Here is a 19,744-nt window from a genome sequence, read left to right as displayed (position 1 = left end):
ATAGTCGGGTCATAGATGAGGGAGAGGCTATGGCAAACATCTTCAGACATAGCTATTATCTGGCAGCCAGGATCGAGAATGCATTCCACTTTGAGAGAGTTGTCAACAATAGGATAGATTGAACGAAGTGCTGAAGATTCTTTAGCCACAATGATTTTGTTGGGATCGGGGTGTTGTCCAGGGCGAAGGGAGCGATAATAAATGTCAAAGGGGTCGTCAATAACTGTAGAACCTTCTGGGGGACTTCGGTGCTGGCTGGAGGGCAAAGGATGCGCTGTGGAAGCGTTGAAAACGACTGTATTGCTTGTAGGTTCCGCCCTATTTTCCAACAGGTTTGTCTGAGCAATTTTATCCGTGTTTGCATTGCGTTTAGACGTTGTAGAGTCCCTGTACTGTGAACGGATCTCTGGAGCGATAGACAGAAGTTCCCTTTGAGTAATGGTGACTGGAGCTTCAAGAGACCGATTATACACTGTATTGGCAACGTCAGAGTCGTAGATGGGGGGGAATGTTCGATAGGCCGGTTCGTTCTTCTTGGGTGCGGGCTTTGGAAGTGCTGCAACATTTCTGGACTGAGGAGGCATATACACGGTGTCTAATGCGTTTCTGAACGGATGTTCAGTTTGAGGATCGTCTGTAGTCGCTCTGGGTGCAGTTATATCGTTATTTTGAACCATGGGAGGCTGAGACGAGGTATCTGGAGTAGAAGTAGACGGTTTGGGTGCTTCAGAGTCTCTAGGTGGCGAAATCTCTCTGTCTTCTTCAGCAACGGGTGCCCTTTCTTTCTGTGCTCGAGTACGAATAATTGGAGTGAACCCAGGTCGTTTGGCACGCAGATTGAAGAGTTCAGCCTCTAGCAAAGTGATCCTATCGTCAGCAGTAAGGTGGTATGTCGACTGGGTTGTCTGACGGGCGCTTAACGATTCCAAAGGCGTTTGAACTGACGAAACCGCACCAAATAATGTACTGGCGGATAGAGTAGCTGTAGCAAGTTGATTTGGGTTGCGACGATGCCATTCATCGATTCTTTCCTTCATTAAGGTGCCAGGGATGTCTCTGGGGATGAATGCACCTGAGGGGAGTACAATTTTGCCTTCTGTGTTGCGCTTTAACTTTCCAGCGCGCCTATACTCTTCAACGAGGTCGCAGTTACGAATATAATGATCCTTTCCACAGAAATTGCATTTGACTTCTCGGATTCCAGATTGAGTGGTTGGTTCTGTTGATCTTGAGCGATTCTGAGTACTATTAAGCGCCTCTATAATCGATTTGGTAAATTCTGTGAATATAGAACCGAGTTGCTCTGGTTTAATTGAGACGTCGGGGATAGAAGCTGTAGGAGTAGAAGAAGGGATTGCCAAAGCGCTTGCTGTGTGGGTGCCATGTAAAACAAATTTTGCAGCTGTCTGGACGTCGATTATGTCGTAGGGCTCGTCTGGGTAATGGTCAGGCTTCTTGAGTTGCAATCGTTGCGAAATCTTTGCCCAAAGCGCCGGTTGGAATGCACGAACATAACCACGCTTCTGTTCCAGTGTAGACAGCTTGGATTTCGAGCATAGGAAGTTTGTGACCGCCATATACTGGGAATGATATTCTGCGAGATCAGAGAGGGTGTGGATGCCTAAACGTTGACGGTTTCCAATTAATAAATCCATGTCTGACATGGTGTACCTGTATGCGTCATTAGCATCGGGGTAAAGGTCCATAACAGCCGCTTTGAAGCTCTGGTAATTCTTGAGAGGGTTGGTGAACTCTGGAAGCGTTTCCCAGATGTCTGCAACGTCAAGACTGACGTATCTAACCGCATGCTTCTTCTGTTCCGTATCATCGGTGACATTTGAGATTGAAAACAAGAATTCTAGGTCGGAAAAATAACGGCGAAGCTCCCTGGGCTTTGTGGGATCAAATGATGGTGCACTGCGATCACCTCGAGCTGGCATGTGTGGAGACATGGTAGCAGCTTCAGGCTGGGGCATAAACTGTTGCAATGGGAGTTGAAGGGTGTTTGAGGTTGGAGAAGGTGTTAGAATGAAAGGACTGATATGCGAGTGTGTTGTGGTTGGAAATTCAAAGGATCCGGATATAGGGGAAGGGAGTTCAGATGGAGAGAATAGAGGTGATGTTGGAGATGGTAGATACGAATGAGTGGCTTGATTTTCGGGTACTTCAATGAATAGTGATTCGTCTGAAAGGTTTTCTGGGTTTTGGAAGGCAGCAACTAGTTCTTGACGAAGGGTTCTAGACGGAAGCTGTCGAAGCGAACGGCTGGTTGAAGGCTCAATGTTTGAAACACCCTCGCGGTGGGCTCCAAAAATGATGTGCCAGCGGCGTCCTAGGTGCGTCGAGCAAACAAAAAAAGAGTAAACAAGTAAAAGCAACTGGAGAACCGCTATGAGAGGCGTCTGAGGGTGCGAGAGGGTTTCCCTGGTCTTCTTAACCAGCTGAAAACGATGAGAGCACGATGGAAACGAGAGGTGAACGATCTGTTGTTTTGTAGATAGTTTTCTAGCTAGCTTTTATACTACTGAGCTGGGGTGTGTGTGTAAAACAAAGTTTGTAAAGAAATAAGCGAAGCGAACACGAAATAAGAAAGCCAAGACAGTATGAGTAAGTCTACAGAAGAAGGAGATTAATTAAAATGTAAAATTTTCTCGGATGGGGAGGAAACGGCGAGGGTGCGAAGCCGGGCGCCTATTGTGTCTACTCGGAAAGTGTGGGTAAAATGAAAGCTGTGCTGTATATGAAATTCAGGTTTTAAAATGAAGAAAATTTGTTAAAATATTACGAAGACGCATACAAAATGGAATGGTGATGAGAAATAAATGAGTAATTGAATCGGGAGCGAGGAATATCGGTGTCGGTGGGCGATGTCGGTGGTGTATTGATGTTCCGCGATCATGTGAAGCGTGGGAAAGTGGACTTGGTGCGCGCGATTTCCGTGGTTAGCAAGCTGCACTGCGTATCAATGTGGTTTCAATGGATCTGTCAGCCAACTTGGAATATGGCCCAGCTTTGACTTCATGTATCAAAAAATATCACTGCTTGAATTTCCCCAATTTTCTTGTCAGACGAGTTTTGTTCAGAAATACTACTGCTGCTCCAATGAAGGTAACTAGGTGTTTGAGTTTCGAACCAGTGACAAAATGGCAAAATGGTTTCGGGATCTTGATAATTGAACAAAGCCGAAGCGATGTTTATCCTCTTGTTTATAAGTTGATGGGATCGAAATTCCTATTCTCTCTTGCTCTTTGCCCAACCTCCGTAAGATTTTTGTATGGCTCTACTATGTATAGAGAAAGATTACTTTAGTTTTAGAAGGCAGCATTCTGCTCAGTAGATCCCATAAGTTCATAAGTTGGGGAGTTCTTTTACCAACGAATCTTATTTGATTACCTTCGGATTTGTCAGCGAAAAGAGCTTGTGCGTCTTACAGCCTAAATGATTGCTAAACAGTTTGTAATGTCAAGGACCTTATGAGCTAATTGCAACAATGAAGTTAAATACTCAGGTTTCTAAGAGGTTAGTGGGATAATTTAGTATGCAAAGCTGTGATGACGTCCCGCAGTTATGCATTGTAGCACTCATTTTTACTGATCGAATTTAGGTAGCTCTACCCAAGTTTCTTGATGGCACAGGTTTCGGAGAGCCGCCCTGCGGGAGTATCGGCCTACAAATATATGCCATTTCCATAGGAGGTCAACTTGTCGCAAGCTTGCTCTCCAGATGCATTACACTTCTACCGAACGATGAGTACGAACATAATGGACATCTTATGTGTGCCGGAACCCAGCTGTGCAAATACAACACTGTTGTACCCATCCAACGGTCAACATAAATCATAATAAAAATAATTAAGGCTCACAATTATCGTTGCAGAAATGCTCCCGATAAAAATGGGGGCATAGAATCGATAGGGGTCTCAGGTGAATTCGGAATCCGAACCACCCTTGATCTGCGCGTCTGATGTCGGCTTCAGGGGTTGTGGCGAATTTCCACCGCTGTGCGATGAGGTGGATCCCACGATCGAAACGGCTGAAACTGGGAAGCCACGAGGGGCAAAAATGCAGTCAGACCGTGTTAACATTTTCTGAGTGACTTTTGGTACTCCGTTTGTGAGCATATGAATCTGAGCCGTATGGTTGGGAGTAGTCGTCGCGGTCGTCTCTGTCGGTGTCAGAGACGCGGAAGGTGACGACACCGGGTGGGAGCGATGCGTTGGTGCTAAATTCGATGGCGTCGTCATCGTCTTCTAGCCAGCCAGGTATTGTCCCCATTCCATTGGCATAAACAGTAGCGGTCTTTGCAGCGTGAACGCGAATTGCAATGAGGACGAATACGATGCCTATAAGGTATGACATTTAAAAAGTAAAGGTGAGGTTAAACAAAAAATTTACGCACCAATGCTCGGGACAATAGCATATTGCAGTATTACTTGCGCATTGCTCTTAGCAAAGTACAGAATCATGAGAATGAAGAGCTGCACGGTATAGACCATAGCGCTTTCGACCATTATGCGCAAAATTCTATAAAGAGTGAGTTTTGAGCTCCTGTCGACGATTCCATGGGCTGATGAAGCGCGATGTTGGTGGTATATCTTGTATGCAATAAGTCCTGTGGTGATGACATTTTGTGCAAGTGCTAGCGGGTATATTGATCTGACCAGACCAAACGACGCCGCTTCGTTGACAACCGCTGTCAAATGCGTAAACCACCAGAGCACGTATATGTTGACACCTTTACGATGCAAAAAACAGATGTTGATTAGGAGTTCCGAATTCGCAGAAAAGAACTGATGTATAAAAAGGAGAACTTACCAATAGACGCAGTCAAAAGTAACGCCGGCAGCACAATTATCCAATAATTATGATTCCAAACATAAAAGCAGCGGTATATCTTAATGTAAATATGTGTGAGCTTTCAAATAGATAGAAGCAAATTATGTGTACTCACTACGAGTGCATCTCCGATCCAAATAATGACACAAAAAACCGAGCTGTCAAGTATCGTATCTGCCCTTGTGAAGTCATACATATAGCCAATTGGTCCAGAATTGCCTCTATGAAGTATAAAGCCACGAAGAAAGCGAAGAATGGCCAGAACTATGCAAAAAAAGGTACCGTTTCGCGTCAGTCTTTGTCGAAGGGTTTTACGAGACAGGGGTGTTCGCACTCATGTGAAGTGTGGCGATCGAGAACATGAGCAACGCTGCAACAAAGAACACCTAGCAATTAAGACGATATAGATGAACCGACGTTCACGTTGTACCAGCTTGATACACGTACCCATGCACCCGTACTTCTTCTAGATCCCTTGAACATCAACGCAAGCGTAGAGACGAATAGCGCGGTGTAGATTCCTAGATCACAATCTTATCAGTTTCTGATAACGTTGTAGATGCCGCATGTATGAGTACCGTAGATGAATATCTGGGAACAAAAGCATCGTTAGAAGTTGCACTTCCAGGGACTGTGAGATACCTCACCTCTAGCCATACCGCGATCGCGTGAGCGAGTTCGAGTGAAATCTGTGCCATGTTTTCCTGCAGACGACCCTCCCTACCAAGCGTTCAAAACTCTAGGTACGAAGGATGGCTCTCTGGAGCCAGGATGCGTCTGACAGGATATCTGCTCTGAACGTCTGACAACTTGTGAAATAGGTGGTGGTAAGAAGCAGTTGAGGGGCATCATTGAGGCTTTGCATCAAATGATTTGGGTGATGTAAATTTGTCGTCAAATTCGCGCGGAATTTCGGAGCCAAGCCCTTAATTAAGCTTTATTAGGGGTTCATGCCCAAGAATTTGTCACCAATATACGGGCGCCTGTAGAGATCGTGTGAATGAACTTCCATTTCTAGAATCAGTCTCTCGTCATCTGAGATGGTAATACACTGGCGATGCATTTCGGGGTGCATAATAGTAAGGTAGAGATAACCCAGTATGACTGAAGAGGATACATTGTACAATGAGTATCGGAATAATGAAGTATAAGTGTTCCACTAACCAATCAAAAATTCAAGTTCCTGGAAACGATATATTCAAAATTAAGCGCGTGAAAGAGAAGGCATTACCTTGACATTGGCCGATTGTGAGGAGTTTGCGGCCGCAAGTTGTCGATGGCGCCACAAATACCTAAATTGTTCACATTTTTTCTTCATTTGTACTAGTAAGATCAGAGTATTGTAATTTGTTACGACTAAATTACTTATTGAAGCGGTGGTTTGTTCATTGGCGTTCATATCCTTATCCTCATTCTACTTGAAGCTCCTCGATCAGAGTCTGCAATGTACAGCCGTTCTTTTGGCGAAATAGGTTCCCATCCTGTTTGTACTCCATATATCGTCATCGTTTTCAAAGGCCTCCCTTGTAATCGATCTATTTCAGAATCAAGTTGAGTATCGTTAAGTATAGTCTCGATTTTCCAGACAGCTAAACCGTTTTATACCAGACTGGCGCTACCTCTGTAGAATCAATGCATCATGATAAAACCAGGGCAACGTGATGTCCACAATCGTAAATCGCCTACGAACTCGAATATGACCGAAAATTCTCCGAGCCATCGAAGCTCAATAAAAATGGCTTGCTTATAAGAATGGTGAGTTATCCATAAACACGCCACAGAGGAACTGCAAATAATGAATGATTCCTTCCCTCAACAATTAATACATCGTGGAACTTGCAATAATTTTGGAATACATGTGCAGTCTGGAGGCGTGCAGCTATTCTGCCTCTGATGAAATGGCGTTTGGGAGGCTTTGAAAACCAGCTTCTCCCTCGTTTATGCCTGTTCGTTGATCAAAGGCACGTTGAAAGACTTTGTAATTTGGTTGTACCGTTTATGCTACCGAGTTGAGGCCCCTGACTTCGCACCAAATCGGGACTCGGGGGAAGTAGCCATTTTTTGTGCCGAACGGGCAGCTGGACTTTTTCGGGATTATCTGCCTGCACAGGTGCTCGTGGAGGGACGCTTGACAGTGACTCACGATCTTCCATGTACGCACAGAGTCTGTATGTGGGTTTGCACTTCATTAACTGTATGTTTGCGTAGTACAGGTCGTGCCCAATCGCGTTAACTTCTCCTGGCCGTTCTCCGTGAGTCACCAATCCCATTAAATAGCGCAAAACTCACATCATACCAGTATTCTTCAGGCTCCCAGCACAGAGCATCCACGATGTCGTTCCTCTCCAAGAGGTTGATGTCGACCATCAAAATGAAACCGACCCCGTCCAAAGCACACCACCATTACCCGTTGCCGTCGTCGTCTTTCCCCGAAGGCTTCGTATTGGGAGGCATCCACGCAGGGGTGAAGAAGAAAGCTGGCGTTCCTGACCTCGCTGTAATCCTATCGACTTCGGAGCGTCCTACTACCGCAGCAGCATGCTTCACCCGTAACGCATTCAAGGCTGCACCCGTCATAGTGTCCAACGAGGTACTCAAAAAGAACGGCGGATACGCGCGTGCGGTTGTGGTCAACAGCGGTTGTGCGAACGCCGTTACTGGCAAGCAGGGTATGGACGATGCGTGGGCTATGGTCCAAGCCACCGACGGTCTACTCTCAAAGTCCTACAAGTCCTCGGAGTTTGAACACGAGACGCTTGTCATGTCGACGGGTGTCATCGGACAGAATCTGCCCATCTCGAAGATCGTTGCAGGCATCAAGTCCCAGTCTGCAGCCACACTTGGATCTGATTTTGCGGCATGGGAGCGCGCGGCGCAGGCATTCATGACCACAGACACGTTCCCAAAACTTCGCTCCCGGACGTTTACGATTGGAGGTGTTGAATATAGAATGGCGGGCATGGACAAGGGCGCCGGTATGATTCACCCGGACATGGGCCCCGCTGGTACCACCTTCTCTGCCCCCAAACAACTCCACGCCACCCTTCTTGGATGCATCATGACCGACGCGGCCGTCTCTCCCAAAAGCCTTCAGAGTGCTCTCACGTACGCTGTCGACCGTAGCTTTAACTCGATCAGTGTTGACGGCGACATGTCCACCAACGATTCAATCTACGTTCTTGCAAATGGTGCGGCTGCTAAGGATGGCGCGGTAATCGATGAGGACACAGATAAGCAGGGTTACGAGGTCTTCAAGAAAGAATTGACGGATTTCGCTGCTGATCTCGCCAAGTTGGTTGTTCGGGATGGAGAAGGTGCAACGAAATTTGTCACCGTTACTGTCAAGGTATCTGGACTCCTCATTGAATTCTAATATACATTTTTAATCATATAACAGGGTGCTCCTTCATACAAAGACGCACATAACATCGCTTCCCGAATCTCGACCTCCGCACTCGTGAAAACTGCTCTCTACGGAGAAGATGCCAAGTATGTGTACAACCTGTAATAACATCATTCCCAGCTAAACTCATTGCACTCTAGCTGGGGACGTATTCTAGCAGCAACTGGTTCAGTTCCTCTCCTCCCGTCGGCTTCAACAGGTGCTACCCCCGTCATCGACCCCAAGAAGGTAAACGTCACCTTCGTTCCTTCGGACGGCACAGCCGCGCTCCCTGTTCTCGTCAACGGCGAGCCTGAGAAAGTGGACGAAGTGAGAGCCAAGGAGATTTTGACCCTCGAAGACTTCGAGGTCCTCGTCGAACTGGGAATGGAGGGTGATGGTGAGGGCGAGGCGCAGTATTGGACCTGCGACTTCAGCTACGTGAGTCGCTTCTTTGCCTTCTTCACGCTCTTACTGATTGGGTATGTTCGACGCCCAGGAATATGTCAGGATCAACGGGGACTATCGTAGTTAAACTCGATTTCTATGAACCGTAAAAATTGAATAGAGGGTTGCCCTCAGGTCCGTGTTATAGCTTCAAGCTTCACCTGGCTCTTCGCGGTTAGGTGAAAATATTTTTGAAACTGTAATTATTCTCGCTTGCTCTATCTGACCGTAATATAAATGGTTTATACCTCCACTTCCACAATCAGCGGTCATTTCAAGAGGTATGGTCCGCTGCTTTGAGGCATAGTTATGCTTCTATCAAAGTAATTTGAATATATTACTTCCTCGAAAGAACCACAGTAAACCTAGTGACTCTGTTCGTCCGGGAGGAAGTAGTAAGATGCATAGACCAAAAGTTCTCCTTTCGCTGAATATCTCTCATACAACCTTGTTCAATGTCTTCCAGAGAATATAACAATACATATGAGATTTGATAGCGTACCAAGATATAGATACACTACGTTCCAAAAATAAATGAAGCAACTGAAGCAACGTCCCGGAAACTGAAACGATCCATTAAAACATATTGACAACAGAGGGATTCGAACCCTCGCCCAAACGGACCAGATACCACAACTCGGTGGGTTCATATCCCCCTCCTGATTCTGGCGCCTTAGACCACTCGGCCATATTGCCTGTAAGCGCCCGTCGGCGGTACTCTTTCTTGGAGAGCGCTTATTAGTAACATCATGCTGCTCGCTCGTCCTGTATTTCTTCGGACCTTAATGTGAAAAGCATCAAAACCGGTTTATCCAGAAATAATGACAATCCCTCCAAATTGTATTGCAAATCCAGCCATACAAGTTTAACTATAAAGATCAGCGTTGACCAACGCCCGTCAAAGCGGGGATCCAAGACATGTGAATTGTATAGAGGGAAGAGGACCTAGTATATTTCAAATCGGATAGGCCAGCGAGAGGTTAGAAAGGTATTGCATAGGGAGGAGTCTGTAGGTGTCCCGGATTACGGTTGGCGAAGGTGCTTCATCGAGAAAGGTGAGGAGCGTCGCTTGACTATTCGGCCCACCTCGGCCCACTCTGTACTACCTTTGACATTTGGGTTGAGCGTGTTAACAATGCTGATCAGGTATGGGTCTGTAAGGTTGACTGCAAGGTAAGATCCATGGAACTGCATGGACGGGGTCATGGGTGAGGCGGAAAACTTCTGGAACCGACAACCTTTTCATAGAACTTCCTCTCGTCGACGGCGTTTTTCTGACAGAGGACCCATACTCCCAGATCCAAGCAAGACGGGTACCAATGATATATGTTGTTTCTGGTGAGCAATGACTTAGCTATTCTGCTGGTACCAGTGCTTATATTTGACAACAGGAAATAGCAACGACGAGGGAACGGACTTTTCGTTTTCCCAGTCCAACGTGACGTGAGCTATTCAGAAATTAAATAATTGATTAATGCTCAATCCCTTCAATAGCACAGAAACCGATTTCAGAAAATATGTTAAGCAATTCTGGCATCCGATGCTGAATTATCGCCTATTTGGACTAACTACACGTCGGATCCTTCAACGGGATCACCTTTCGGCACAGGTAATTTCAACCAGCTGTACCCGCAATTTAAGCGCCTTGCCGCGTTCCAGGGAGATATAATTTTTCAAGCACCTCGTCGTTTCTTCTTGAAAAATCTACCGGTCACGCAGAAGACATGTGCTTACTGTGAGTGGGAAGGACTTTAGTTCATTTGTAAACATAACTAAGATGGGATGACAGTGAGCAAGGTTTTCAAGTCAACACCACTACTAGGTTCGGTACGTGTGGTTTTGGAGTTCAGACGGTTTGGACCAACGTGATTCTAGCTCGTGTCTAGTTCCATGGCACCGAGGTTGCCTCAGAACACGGAATCGGGACCGGCGTGGCCACAGTACTCTACACAAGCGCCCGTGCTGATGACCTTCAACGACAGTGACGTGCAATTTATATCACAAGATACATACCGTAATCTTGCCATGGAATGCCTTACTGACCTTGTGATTGCGCATCCTATGTAGTTTTTGTTCTGTTGTCCATACGATATTACTTTGAAACGCAATTTTTGCGCCTTCGAAGCAGTCTTACGTTTGTGAACCTTCTAACTACATACGCAAGTTATTCAGTCGCTATCGTCACCACCAGTTGAAAATCTATAATGACTTCAGGTATTAGCGGGAGCCGATCGTAACCCTCCAGCCTGCGCCGTCTCCAGTCTGCACGTGCTCGTCATTTCTCGACCAACTTCACATGCGATGAGTATCACCGCAAATTGAATGAGATTACCAGGATAAAACTCACCTTTTGGACCTCTTCAGGTCACTTGTACCGGTAAACCCGCGTATAATTCATTCTTAGTCTCTCACCGCTCTCGCATCACCAAGTTGCCCCACCCCAAACAAGCACATATACCTCCGCGTCTCGTCAACCATTCCGTTGCTGAGGTTTAACCTCCAGAAGTCGGGTGCAACAAATTCCTGCTATCGTCATCCCAATGAGGATGAAGTAGACCAGATTACCGGACGCCAAGTTATGGCCGATCGAGAACGCAAATAACGAGGCGGCGTAAGTAGGCGCGACAGTTCTCATTCCAGAGCCGATCATCTGGGCGACGCCGTTGATGATGCCCATGGTGCCGCCTGGAGGTATGCAATCGATGATCAGAATTTGCATAGATCCTGAACATATGTAAGTTAAAGCGCGCGTGCGGGGGTAGGTAACAGGTGCGTACCGTATGCCATCGATATCGCCGTCTGCGCAGTCAGCTGAAAGAATATACACGCCATGACGAGGTTGTCGACACCTTGCGCCCGTTGAGCAAAGTACTTCGTGACAGGATACATTCCAAAGCAAATCAACAAAGTTGAGAATGAGAAAGTGTACAGTTTGTGAACACCAAATCTTCTGACGCAACGCGCAAAAAAGATCGCCTGGAAAAAAGCATTGAAGAACCCAAACGAGCCAAGTATCACACCAATTCGGAAAGGATCCATGCCGAGACCGCCATATTCAAGGGGCGTGGAGTACATCAAAGGCAGAAGAGCAAAATTGCACATATCCATAAATGTCAAGAAGGTCTGATTAAGCATGGTGGTCAGGACACCACGATCCGCGACTGCACGAAAGCCAATGTTCGTTGGGCGGGCTGAAGAATCTTCAGTGACGGATGAAGTAGAGGACGAATTGTCCGATGTGTTTGTGCCATAGTTCATGGTATCACCATGGTCAAGGAGTCGGCTTTCAGGTGACGAATTCTGTTGTCTTTGTTTCTCCACAATAGATGGTAAGGTCTAGAGATGTCAGCAAGGCGGTATATAAAATTTGGAAAAATTTGCTCACCTCTTTGAGTGTGAGAAAGGCGTAAATAAAAGTCAAAAATACAAAAATAGCGCAAACAAAACAAGGAAGGAAGTAAGGATGTGTCCGAATGAAAGCGATGCGACCTAATGTGGTGGGCCAGCGCTTTCCAGCGTTTGACAGGACTCCACCCGTGATCGGTCTGATGAAAGTTAATCAATTATTCAATTTAACGAGATGGACGGACCAACCCAATTGTAACACCAAAATTCCAAATCATTGGCATGAACCCATATGCATCGGCCCTGTTCGAATTATCTGTCATCTAGATAGGAAAAATGAGTGTGTCACTTGAATGTTATTGGAAAAAAGGTGCTACCTCGGCAATAACGCTTTTCGCAACCCCTGTGCCCACCAATAAAGCATTGTTTCATACAGACACGAGAAAACCCACCAATATTGCCATTGAAAATGCCTTGCAAACAACGGGATGCGACAAGAGACCAAAAGGTAGTGGATGAACCAAACAAAAGCATAGCCAGGGACAATCCCACCGGAGCACAGAGCAAGATTGGCCTACGACCATAACGGTCAGAGAGGTAGCCCCACTGAACGACACTCAAGCACTCTGCCATAAAGAAAGCAGATTCCTTCGAGGACAATGAAAACGGGTGCATAACTCGACCAAGCTTGAATACGCACTATGATTCCTGCATAATATCCTGTCTTTCCCTCGTCGCCATTTGTTATCCCAGTCTTCCTCACGAATTCGTTGACAAACGGGTAGATGACCGTGGCGGTGATGGGCTCCGCAAACTGAATAAGGTAGACGCACAACAACTGTGAGATAGGAAGAGGTGTTGGTTTTTCTTCAACAGGGTTGTCCTGCAGTTCTTCATCGTGCCTCAAAGGCATCGTATCACGTTCTTGTCGTGTTGTTTCCGACATTTCTCTATAATGTTGATGAACGGGTGAAAAAGTTGGTGAGTCATATACAGCTGAAGCGCGTCGTATTTATACGCACCACGCCGTTCTGCACAGTCAACACCGAAAGGAAAGTGTAAGAAAAGCCGAGCTTCATGCACATGGATCCATCAAACCAAAGCAAATCACGTTGGCGAGCTGCTTCATTTGTCTGTTGCTTGAACACCACTTGTCGAGGATGACGATAGAGGTATACAGTGTCTCATGATGATATTAAGCCAGCCTAACACTGTAGTTTAGTAAAAATCGATCCATATTTTAGATGTCAGTCATACCTATCTTCCAGATTTTCTAAAACAAGGCCATTGTTGCGGTTAGGAAGTGGTTGAAACGACGGGCATCACGGGGATTATGGTCCGTGCGCAATGATCCTACTAGACTGAGCTTTCCTCCTCGCCTTTAGCTTTAGCTACACTGCTCTGCTCTGCCCACAAACGTTTGTTTAAACGCTTCAACGTTTCACCCCGACTTCCTTCAAGCCACAGTCCGTTCTTGACGATGTGCTAATCCGAAGAAATTTCATTACACAGACATACTCGATGGACGCGTCCATGACTCCGACGACTGGCCTGGTATTGAACTTGCTCAATCTGCGACTCTGCTTGGATCGACAAAAATGCCAATATGCGGAATGAGGTTGTTGGCCAGCTCTACGAGGCAATAATATCTATCTGCAAGGCGATTACCTTTTCCATTATCGGGTTGACGGAAAACGAATTTCGTAGCTCGCCCGCCTAGCTTCTCAGCATCTTGAAATGGCCAGGCAATATATATGGCAGATATTTTGCCACATGGCTTTGAAGATTCAATTGGCGTCTTTGTTCTGTGGACGGAAGTGCCTAAGCCTCAACTGGGATATGGAGTATCGAGGTGAAGACAAGCTTGATGGCTAGCTACTCGCCTTTCAGTGTCATATGGTTCAAAATGGTTCAAACACTCAGATATTCGGGCCTTCTTGTATTCTCTTTCCTTCCTCCCACATGTTTCCTCTTGCGGGAGAATTACACACTCTAAGACAGTAGGCTAACGCTTTCTCAGCGAAGCTAAATATGTCTCATCAAATGTACTACGTCGGATCAGAAAGGGCTCGATATTGAGTGGTACTAGATCTTCAATCAACCGTCGCAAGCTGTCTGTACCTCACTCCTCTTTTCTCAGTGTATGTGCTACTCCCGAGTAGTTATCCTTGCAGACCCATGCTCATTGCCGAGATATTTCTAATCAGATACACGTCGCCACTTCACTCGTAAATGCAACTACTCAGTTATGTCAATATCTGTGCCTGTTCGCGTGTACGTGAGACGGGAATGAGCCGCTAGGTCGTCTAGAATACAAGTAATAATGGCTTCCTTGAGCATTCAGTACGATGAATAGCTTCGGATACCTCAAAGCTCCGACTTTCACTCTGCCCATGGGTTATTCGTTTAAGCTTCAATTCAAGCAGGCTTAAAGCCATGTGAAGTTTAATTCTCGTCAGTGGTGATGAGCAATGATATAAAGCCAACAAACGCCTTCGCATTCTATCGTCCAATCTGTCCTGCCGATGAAATTCAATATTTTGAGACTTGCGCTGTTTTCGGTCTGTGTCGACGTTGTGTTCAGTGCATCGTCATTCGAGGTGAGTTGCACTGTTCATTTTCTATATCTTCGATTTACATTTCTGAATCTGGTTCATTTTTCTAGGCTCGCTCTGCCCAAACATGCGGCGACCCATCCGTTGCCTCTACTTTCTACAAAGGATTTAACTATATCGCTAACGTACACACATTCAACACACAAGCACAATTCGTCAATGCGCAAGTGTTAGGCACAGGCTGGCAAAGCACAATACCGTCCTTCCGAGCATGGACATCGGCAGGCCAACTTGGAACTGCCCCGCTATTCTACGATCCCACAGTAAACGACGTGGTCTTTTCCCTTACTTCAAGCCCAGGCTGGGCAATTGTGGGATATGTCTATCCCACTCAAATATGCAGCAGCGTGCCGTTGTATGCTGCTGCACGCACCTCACCTTCTGGACATTGGTATACGACAATTGAAAGGGAACATAATGAATTAATTGCTCTGGGATGGGTCGATCAAGGTATTGTTGCCTATGTTTTGCCAATACAGGATAGCTCCGGTACGTCAGTTATCATTTATACAAATATCTTGTTGAAGTTCACAATGGCTTAGATTGGTAAATTATTGGGTTACATAGCGTCTATATAATATCAATTATTGATAGTTGCTGGGTAAAGAGACTCGTCGTATCGATACCGTTTGTGTATTATTTGAATCGCTTTTAAACCAGCCACAAAATAAATTCCAGGCGCAGTGGAATGCGAGTTGACAAACTAAAAGTAAAATACACTGAAGGGGAATCGAACCCCTGCCGCTTGCTCACGTGACCGTGGAAGGCAAGCATGATAACCACTTCACCATCAGTGTTACATTAGGTGGTGAGCGAGTGTACATAAAACCTAGTGCATGGGTGCTATCACAAAGCCAATCGTTGCAACGCAAATGTGCTATGCTTTCACTCTTTTCTTCAGGATCCAATGCACAGGGTCAACTCGGTCATGGCAATATTGATGACGCTCATACTCTTCAGCCATGCACATTTTCAGGTTCAACCCGAGGTTCGCTTCCATCTGGGACTTCACGAGTTCTAAACGTTGCATCTGGTGCCAACCATACTTTGGTTCTCCTCGAAAGACACGATGGATGTAGGGAATTATGGGGGTGTGGAGATGGAAGAAAAGGCCAGCTAGGCCCAGGTTTTCGGAATTCCAAGTCTTTCGAGAGGATTCAGTTAGTTTTGGAGGATGGAGGACTCGAGGGTTACACTCTCAAGTTCGTCGAAGCTACTTGGGAAACAAGCTATGCGGTGCTCTCATCTGCAGGTCATCCGGATGTCATCGTATCTTTTGGGTCGGATGATTACGGCGATTTGGGCGTTGGCGGAGTGGATAAGGATGCTGGCAAAGCTTTTCATATTGTATCGCTTGCCCATCTTATACCATCTGCAGAGATGGAGGTTCTCTCAATAACTACTGGCCAACGTCATGTCATTGTACAGGTTCGGGCCACCTCCTTGTTGTTACTTGTCGGATGGGGGCTTTCTCGTCATGGTCAACTTGGAGTTCCGACAGGATCTTCGTTTGTGTCTACCCCACGAGTTGTGGCCGACGTTTCGGGTGCCGTTTTTGTATCCTGTTCTCTCGGTATTCATCATACCCTCATTCTTCGCCAATCCAAAGTACTCTCTTGCCTTGGATCCGATCGAAAAGGTCAATTCGAAGTCGCAAAGCGAAATATTTCAGATGTCCAAAGCATTCACTGCACCTGGAACGGGTCTTACATCGTTGTTATAGACGACGGGACTTGGGTAATACGATCTTCTGGAAGCAATTCTCGCAGTCAGCTTGGGTGGATTCCGCATGAAGATGACGCAGGTGGCATTGTCAAGTTCCCTGATAATGTCGATCATCGACAATCATCCGTCTCCTTAGCCTGCGGTAGCGAGCATGTCCTCGCTGTTATTTCTTATCCTGGCTTCCATCCGGAGCTATGGGGCTGGGGTTGGAACGAACATGGTAATCTGGGTCTTGGTCACACTGTTGATGTTCCCCTGCCTGTCAAAATAGACGCCCCTGGTATGACCAGTATCTGCGGTGTCTGGGCAGGCTCGGGAACCAGTTGGGTCTGCGGACAAATTGAGGCGGATGGTTGAGTTGGATTATCTGAACGAGCAAGGTCCGAAGTGATATAAGTCACCCTCCTTCAATTTTCTGACATATCGTTGATGATAGAGATGACTATCTTGGAATCCGTGCCTCCTGGAACTATCAGCATCAGCTGTGTTTGCTGCGCAGGCCAACAAATCCATTCCTCAATTGTTACTCCGATTGTCTATTTCGAGAAAAAATCATTTCTATCACTCGCCCGTACACCATTAGGAACGCTTGTTCAAAGTTTTACTCAGGAACAAGTGGTTCAAACGAAAATATTGACGCTACGCCCACATCGCGGGAACCGATGAGTTTTTAAGCGCGGTATCAAAATGCCTGCTCTTCCATCCATTTTGTGAACCAACCACTGATTTTTCACTACTATTCTGTTAGAATGAAGGAACTGGAATCCCTGGATGTTACCAAAATGTTTATATCAAAGAAGCAGAGCCGAACCTCCCTTTTGCACCAATTGGCCTATTTTTTATTCAGCAAGCTTTCAAAATACTACATTTTATCCAGTACAGCATCATTGATGTCTTAAAGCGTCATTTCAAACCCTTGTGTATGTCGCTTGTTGGTTCAACCAGTCGTTCCTTGGATCGGTAGGATAAGTTATTTTCAGCATCCGGTCCAGAAAGAGGCGTCTAGCGCTCATACCCGTTGGGGAAAGGTAAATGGGTAGTCCCGATTGCGCGACATCTGGATCAACCTCTGCAGACTTTGGAATGTACGTCGGAAAATATTTTGACATGCAGGTGCTCTAGATGGCTTTAATTGAAACACAGACCTATGTTTTGGTATTAAAGGCGGGCTAACTAAACCGATTCCCCAACCTACCTCGTTTTTAATTTTCACCCCTTGCACTATGAAGTTTGCATCCCTTTTACTAGCTACCTCGGTAGTGTTCACCTCCCAAGTGCTTGCCAGTCCAACTATTCAACCAGGAACACCTTCAGGGTATCAATGTAAGAATATTTCAGCTAGTATCGATTTTTAATTGAATATTTCCATGTTAGGTTCCGGTCCTGCGGGAGTTACCATACCAGGCTCTAGTGTGGTCACGACACTGGTGAGTTCTATGAATCTCGTCATACCGTGTGCTCAATACATGTGTACACACCGTAATCTTTGTAGAAATGTAAGTTGTTCAATGTTAAAAAAATTGAGTCTGTTCTGATACACATTTGTCCTAGGCCCCTTCGGATATCGATGCTGCGGTCCCTATATTAATGGATTCGGAAGGTAAACTATTTCTCCTAGTATTGCAAATTTGGAACCGGTTTCATTGACCGGAATGTACCATAGCTGCTACGCAGGAGAAGCGGGACTATGTCCATTGATTGCTTGAACGAGCAGCACGGGCGTTAACATACATAGTACTATATTACTATTATTATTGAGCGATTCAAGCCTTCAAATACAATGGTAGCAAATGCTCTCATCACGGAAATGTAATGATTGATGTCAGGGTCCAGATTTTGATTCCACTGCCATCGAAGGATATATATAATTCGCGAATAAACTGAATATCGAATGTAAAGATTATTGGAACCAATTCATACTGCCCGCCTCGATTGCCCAGATGCAAGCAAGTCACTCCAGACCAAAGACTGAAGCACCCTCATACTCAATCCAGCCCTTAATGATCCGACCCGGAGGAACCTATACACGTCTATGCTGAGGGACGGTTTCGGCTGAGGAACCTGTAAGGCCGTGTTTAGTTGTAGAGCGGAGCCAAAGGGGAACTCATCATGCTAGTAACTAGATAGCTTAGTTATTACTGGGTTGCATCTCTTAGTCTCTCTACCATACCGGAGAACGCTACCGACCAGCAACCGACTCTAGTTGGTTTAATGATTCAACTTTCTATTTGGTGCTAAATCAGAGAATATTCATTCCCAGTGACGTATTACAGAACTGCCTGAGTGACAACGATCTTTAGGAGGATGAATCTATTGCCAAATCCACTAATCGCGTAGTTTTCAATTTTGGGATGACTCCAATGAGTTCCGGCGCATACAAGGCACGTACTCGGTAGAGAGTGCCCCTGTTCTATTTTTAGATCAGGGACATCCTTCTATGAGATATTGCAGTGAAGAGTTCGAGAGGAGATTCATTTCTCCAGTCCTGAGTCTTGAGTTGGTCCTGAATTTCAAGGCACGAGACATCTATCAAACGTCCTTCGCTCAACGTAGAATGTTATTCGGTTTCTCATGCGGAGATTCTTGTCGCAGCAAAATTCGCGTATTCATCTCGACCATGATATAAAAATAGATACGTCGGTCTAGAAATGACCATTTTGGAGTTTCCAAACCCATTTCCGTTCCCGCCCTGGGCGCACATAGCCAAATATTTTCATTGCTGCAATGTTTCGGCTTAATAGCTCCAAATGGTTTTAATGGGTTCAAGTAATTTCTTATTTTAGAAGAGAGGTAGGCTAGGAAATGGTATAAGAACGGCGCGCATTCTAGTCTCAATCGACATCTCAGTATTCGGAGCAACCATGAAATTCACTCTTCTAGCCAGCATTACCCTTTTCTTTGCAGGACAGGCTCTCGCAGTCCCTAGTCCTCAAGGCGGACCAATCATTTATCGCTGTACGTCATTTTATTGAATGCCGCGTAGAATGTCAACCTCTGACCAACCGCTTGATAACTTTTAGGCCACCCTGCAACTGCTGCAACAGTAAGTAGATTTTCGAGAAATTTGGCTGCTTGCTCACAGTTTTGTCTCATTTTAGGACTGTAAATCAATTGTTCAACCAATTGCGATGTGATGAATCTAACTGACAATGCTCTCAATATCTTAGGTCCCGAAACTTACAACTGCTGTGGACCCTACGGAAACTCTGATGGACTTGGTGGATAGTAAGTTATCTTACATGTTACCTTAAATAATTCAAATATTGACCTCACGCGTTCAGCTGCCGCGCCCCGGGCCTTTTGTGCATTCGTTAAAGCGATCCTTAGTTAACGAGATTTACACCGTAGGACTCGTGAATAATCAAACGGGTTTAATAAGAATGTTATATCTATGA

The 19,744-nt window shown here is 45.7% G+C and overlaps 5 protein-coding genes and 1 non-coding gene across 6 annotated transcripts; 3 read left to right on the top strand and 3 right to left on the bottom strand.

Moving 5' to 3' along the window:
* Positions 1 to 3,919: 3,919 nt before the first annotated feature.
* On the bottom strand, positions 3,920 to 5,533 carry JR316_0008463 (uncharacterized protein; the record flags this gene model as incomplete). The annotated part of the gene is made up of 9 exons (XM_047894177.1): positions 3,920 to 4,038; positions 4,106 to 4,342; positions 4,399 to 4,734; positions 4,815 to 4,893; positions 4,951 to 5,099; positions 5,170 to 5,221; positions 5,283 to 5,356; positions 5,414 to 5,426; positions 5,483 to 5,533. 9 exons carry the CDS (start codon positions 5,531 to 5,533, stop codon positions 3,920 to 3,922), a joined length of 1,110 nt encoding a protein of 369 aa, XP_047747492.1.
* A 1,634-nt stretch (positions 5,534 to 7,167) lies between these two features.
* JR316_0008462 (Arginine biosynthesis bifunctional protein ArgJ, mitochondrial) lies at positions 7,168 to 8,812 on the top strand (the record flags this gene model as incomplete). The annotated part of the gene is made up of 4 exons (XM_047894176.1): positions 7,168 to 8,181; positions 8,233 to 8,324; positions 8,379 to 8,658; positions 8,786 to 8,812. 4 exons carry the CDS (start codon positions 7,168 to 7,170, stop codon positions 8,810 to 8,812), a joined length of 1,413 nt encoding a protein of 470 aa, XP_047747491.1.
* Positions 8,813 to 9,251: 439 nt separating this feature from the next.
* JR316_0008461 lies at positions 9,252 to 9,360 on the bottom strand. Its single transcript has one exon. It is a non-coding gene; the product is annotated as a tRNA-Leu (tRNA).
* A 1,774-nt stretch (positions 9,361 to 11,134) lies between these two features.
* JR316_0008460 (Major facilitator-type transporter psiT2) lies at positions 11,135 to 12,955 on the bottom strand (the record flags this gene model as incomplete). Its single annotated transcript, XM_047894175.1, has 7 exons — positions 11,135 to 11,388; positions 11,442 to 12,000; positions 12,050 to 12,209; positions 12,259 to 12,332; positions 12,387 to 12,412; positions 12,462 to 12,657; positions 12,710 to 12,955. The coding sequence occupies 7 exons, from the start codon at positions 12,953 to 12,955 to the stop codon at positions 11,135 to 11,137; spliced, it is 1,515 nt and encodes a 504-aa protein (XP_047747490.1).
* Positions 12,956 to 14,534: 1,579 nt separating this feature from the next.
* JR316_0008459 (Ultraviolet-B receptor UVR8) lies at positions 14,535 to 16,706 on the top strand (the record flags this gene model as incomplete). Its single annotated transcript, XM_047894174.1, has 4 exons — positions 14,535 to 14,609; positions 14,675 to 15,113; positions 15,152 to 15,170; positions 15,350 to 16,706. 4 exons carry the CDS (start codon positions 14,535 to 14,537, stop codon positions 16,704 to 16,706), a joined length of 1,890 nt encoding a protein of 629 aa, XP_047747489.1.
* An 866-nt stretch (positions 16,707 to 17,572) lies between these two features.
* On the top strand, positions 17,573 to 18,047 carry JR316_0008458 (uncharacterized protein; the record flags this gene model as incomplete). Its single annotated transcript, XM_047894173.1, has 4 exons — positions 17,573 to 17,672; positions 17,724 to 17,776; positions 17,901 to 17,949; positions 18,013 to 18,047. The coding sequence occupies 4 exons, from the start codon at positions 17,573 to 17,575 to the stop codon at positions 18,045 to 18,047; spliced, it is 237 nt and encodes a 78-aa protein (XP_047747488.1).
* Positions 18,048 to 19,744: the final 1,697 nt, after the last annotated feature.

This window comes from Psilocybe cubensis, chromosome 7 (assembly GCF_017499595.1).
Source record: "Psilocybe cubensis strain MGC-MH-2018 chromosome 7, whole genome shotgun sequence".
Lineage (NCBI taxonomy): Eukaryota > Fungi > Basidiomycota > Agaricomycetes > Agaricales > Agrocybaceae > Psilocybe > Psilocybe cubensis.
The sequence above is the reverse complement of the archived record's forward strand: the minus strand, read 5'-3'. Positions and strand labels throughout refer to the sequence as shown.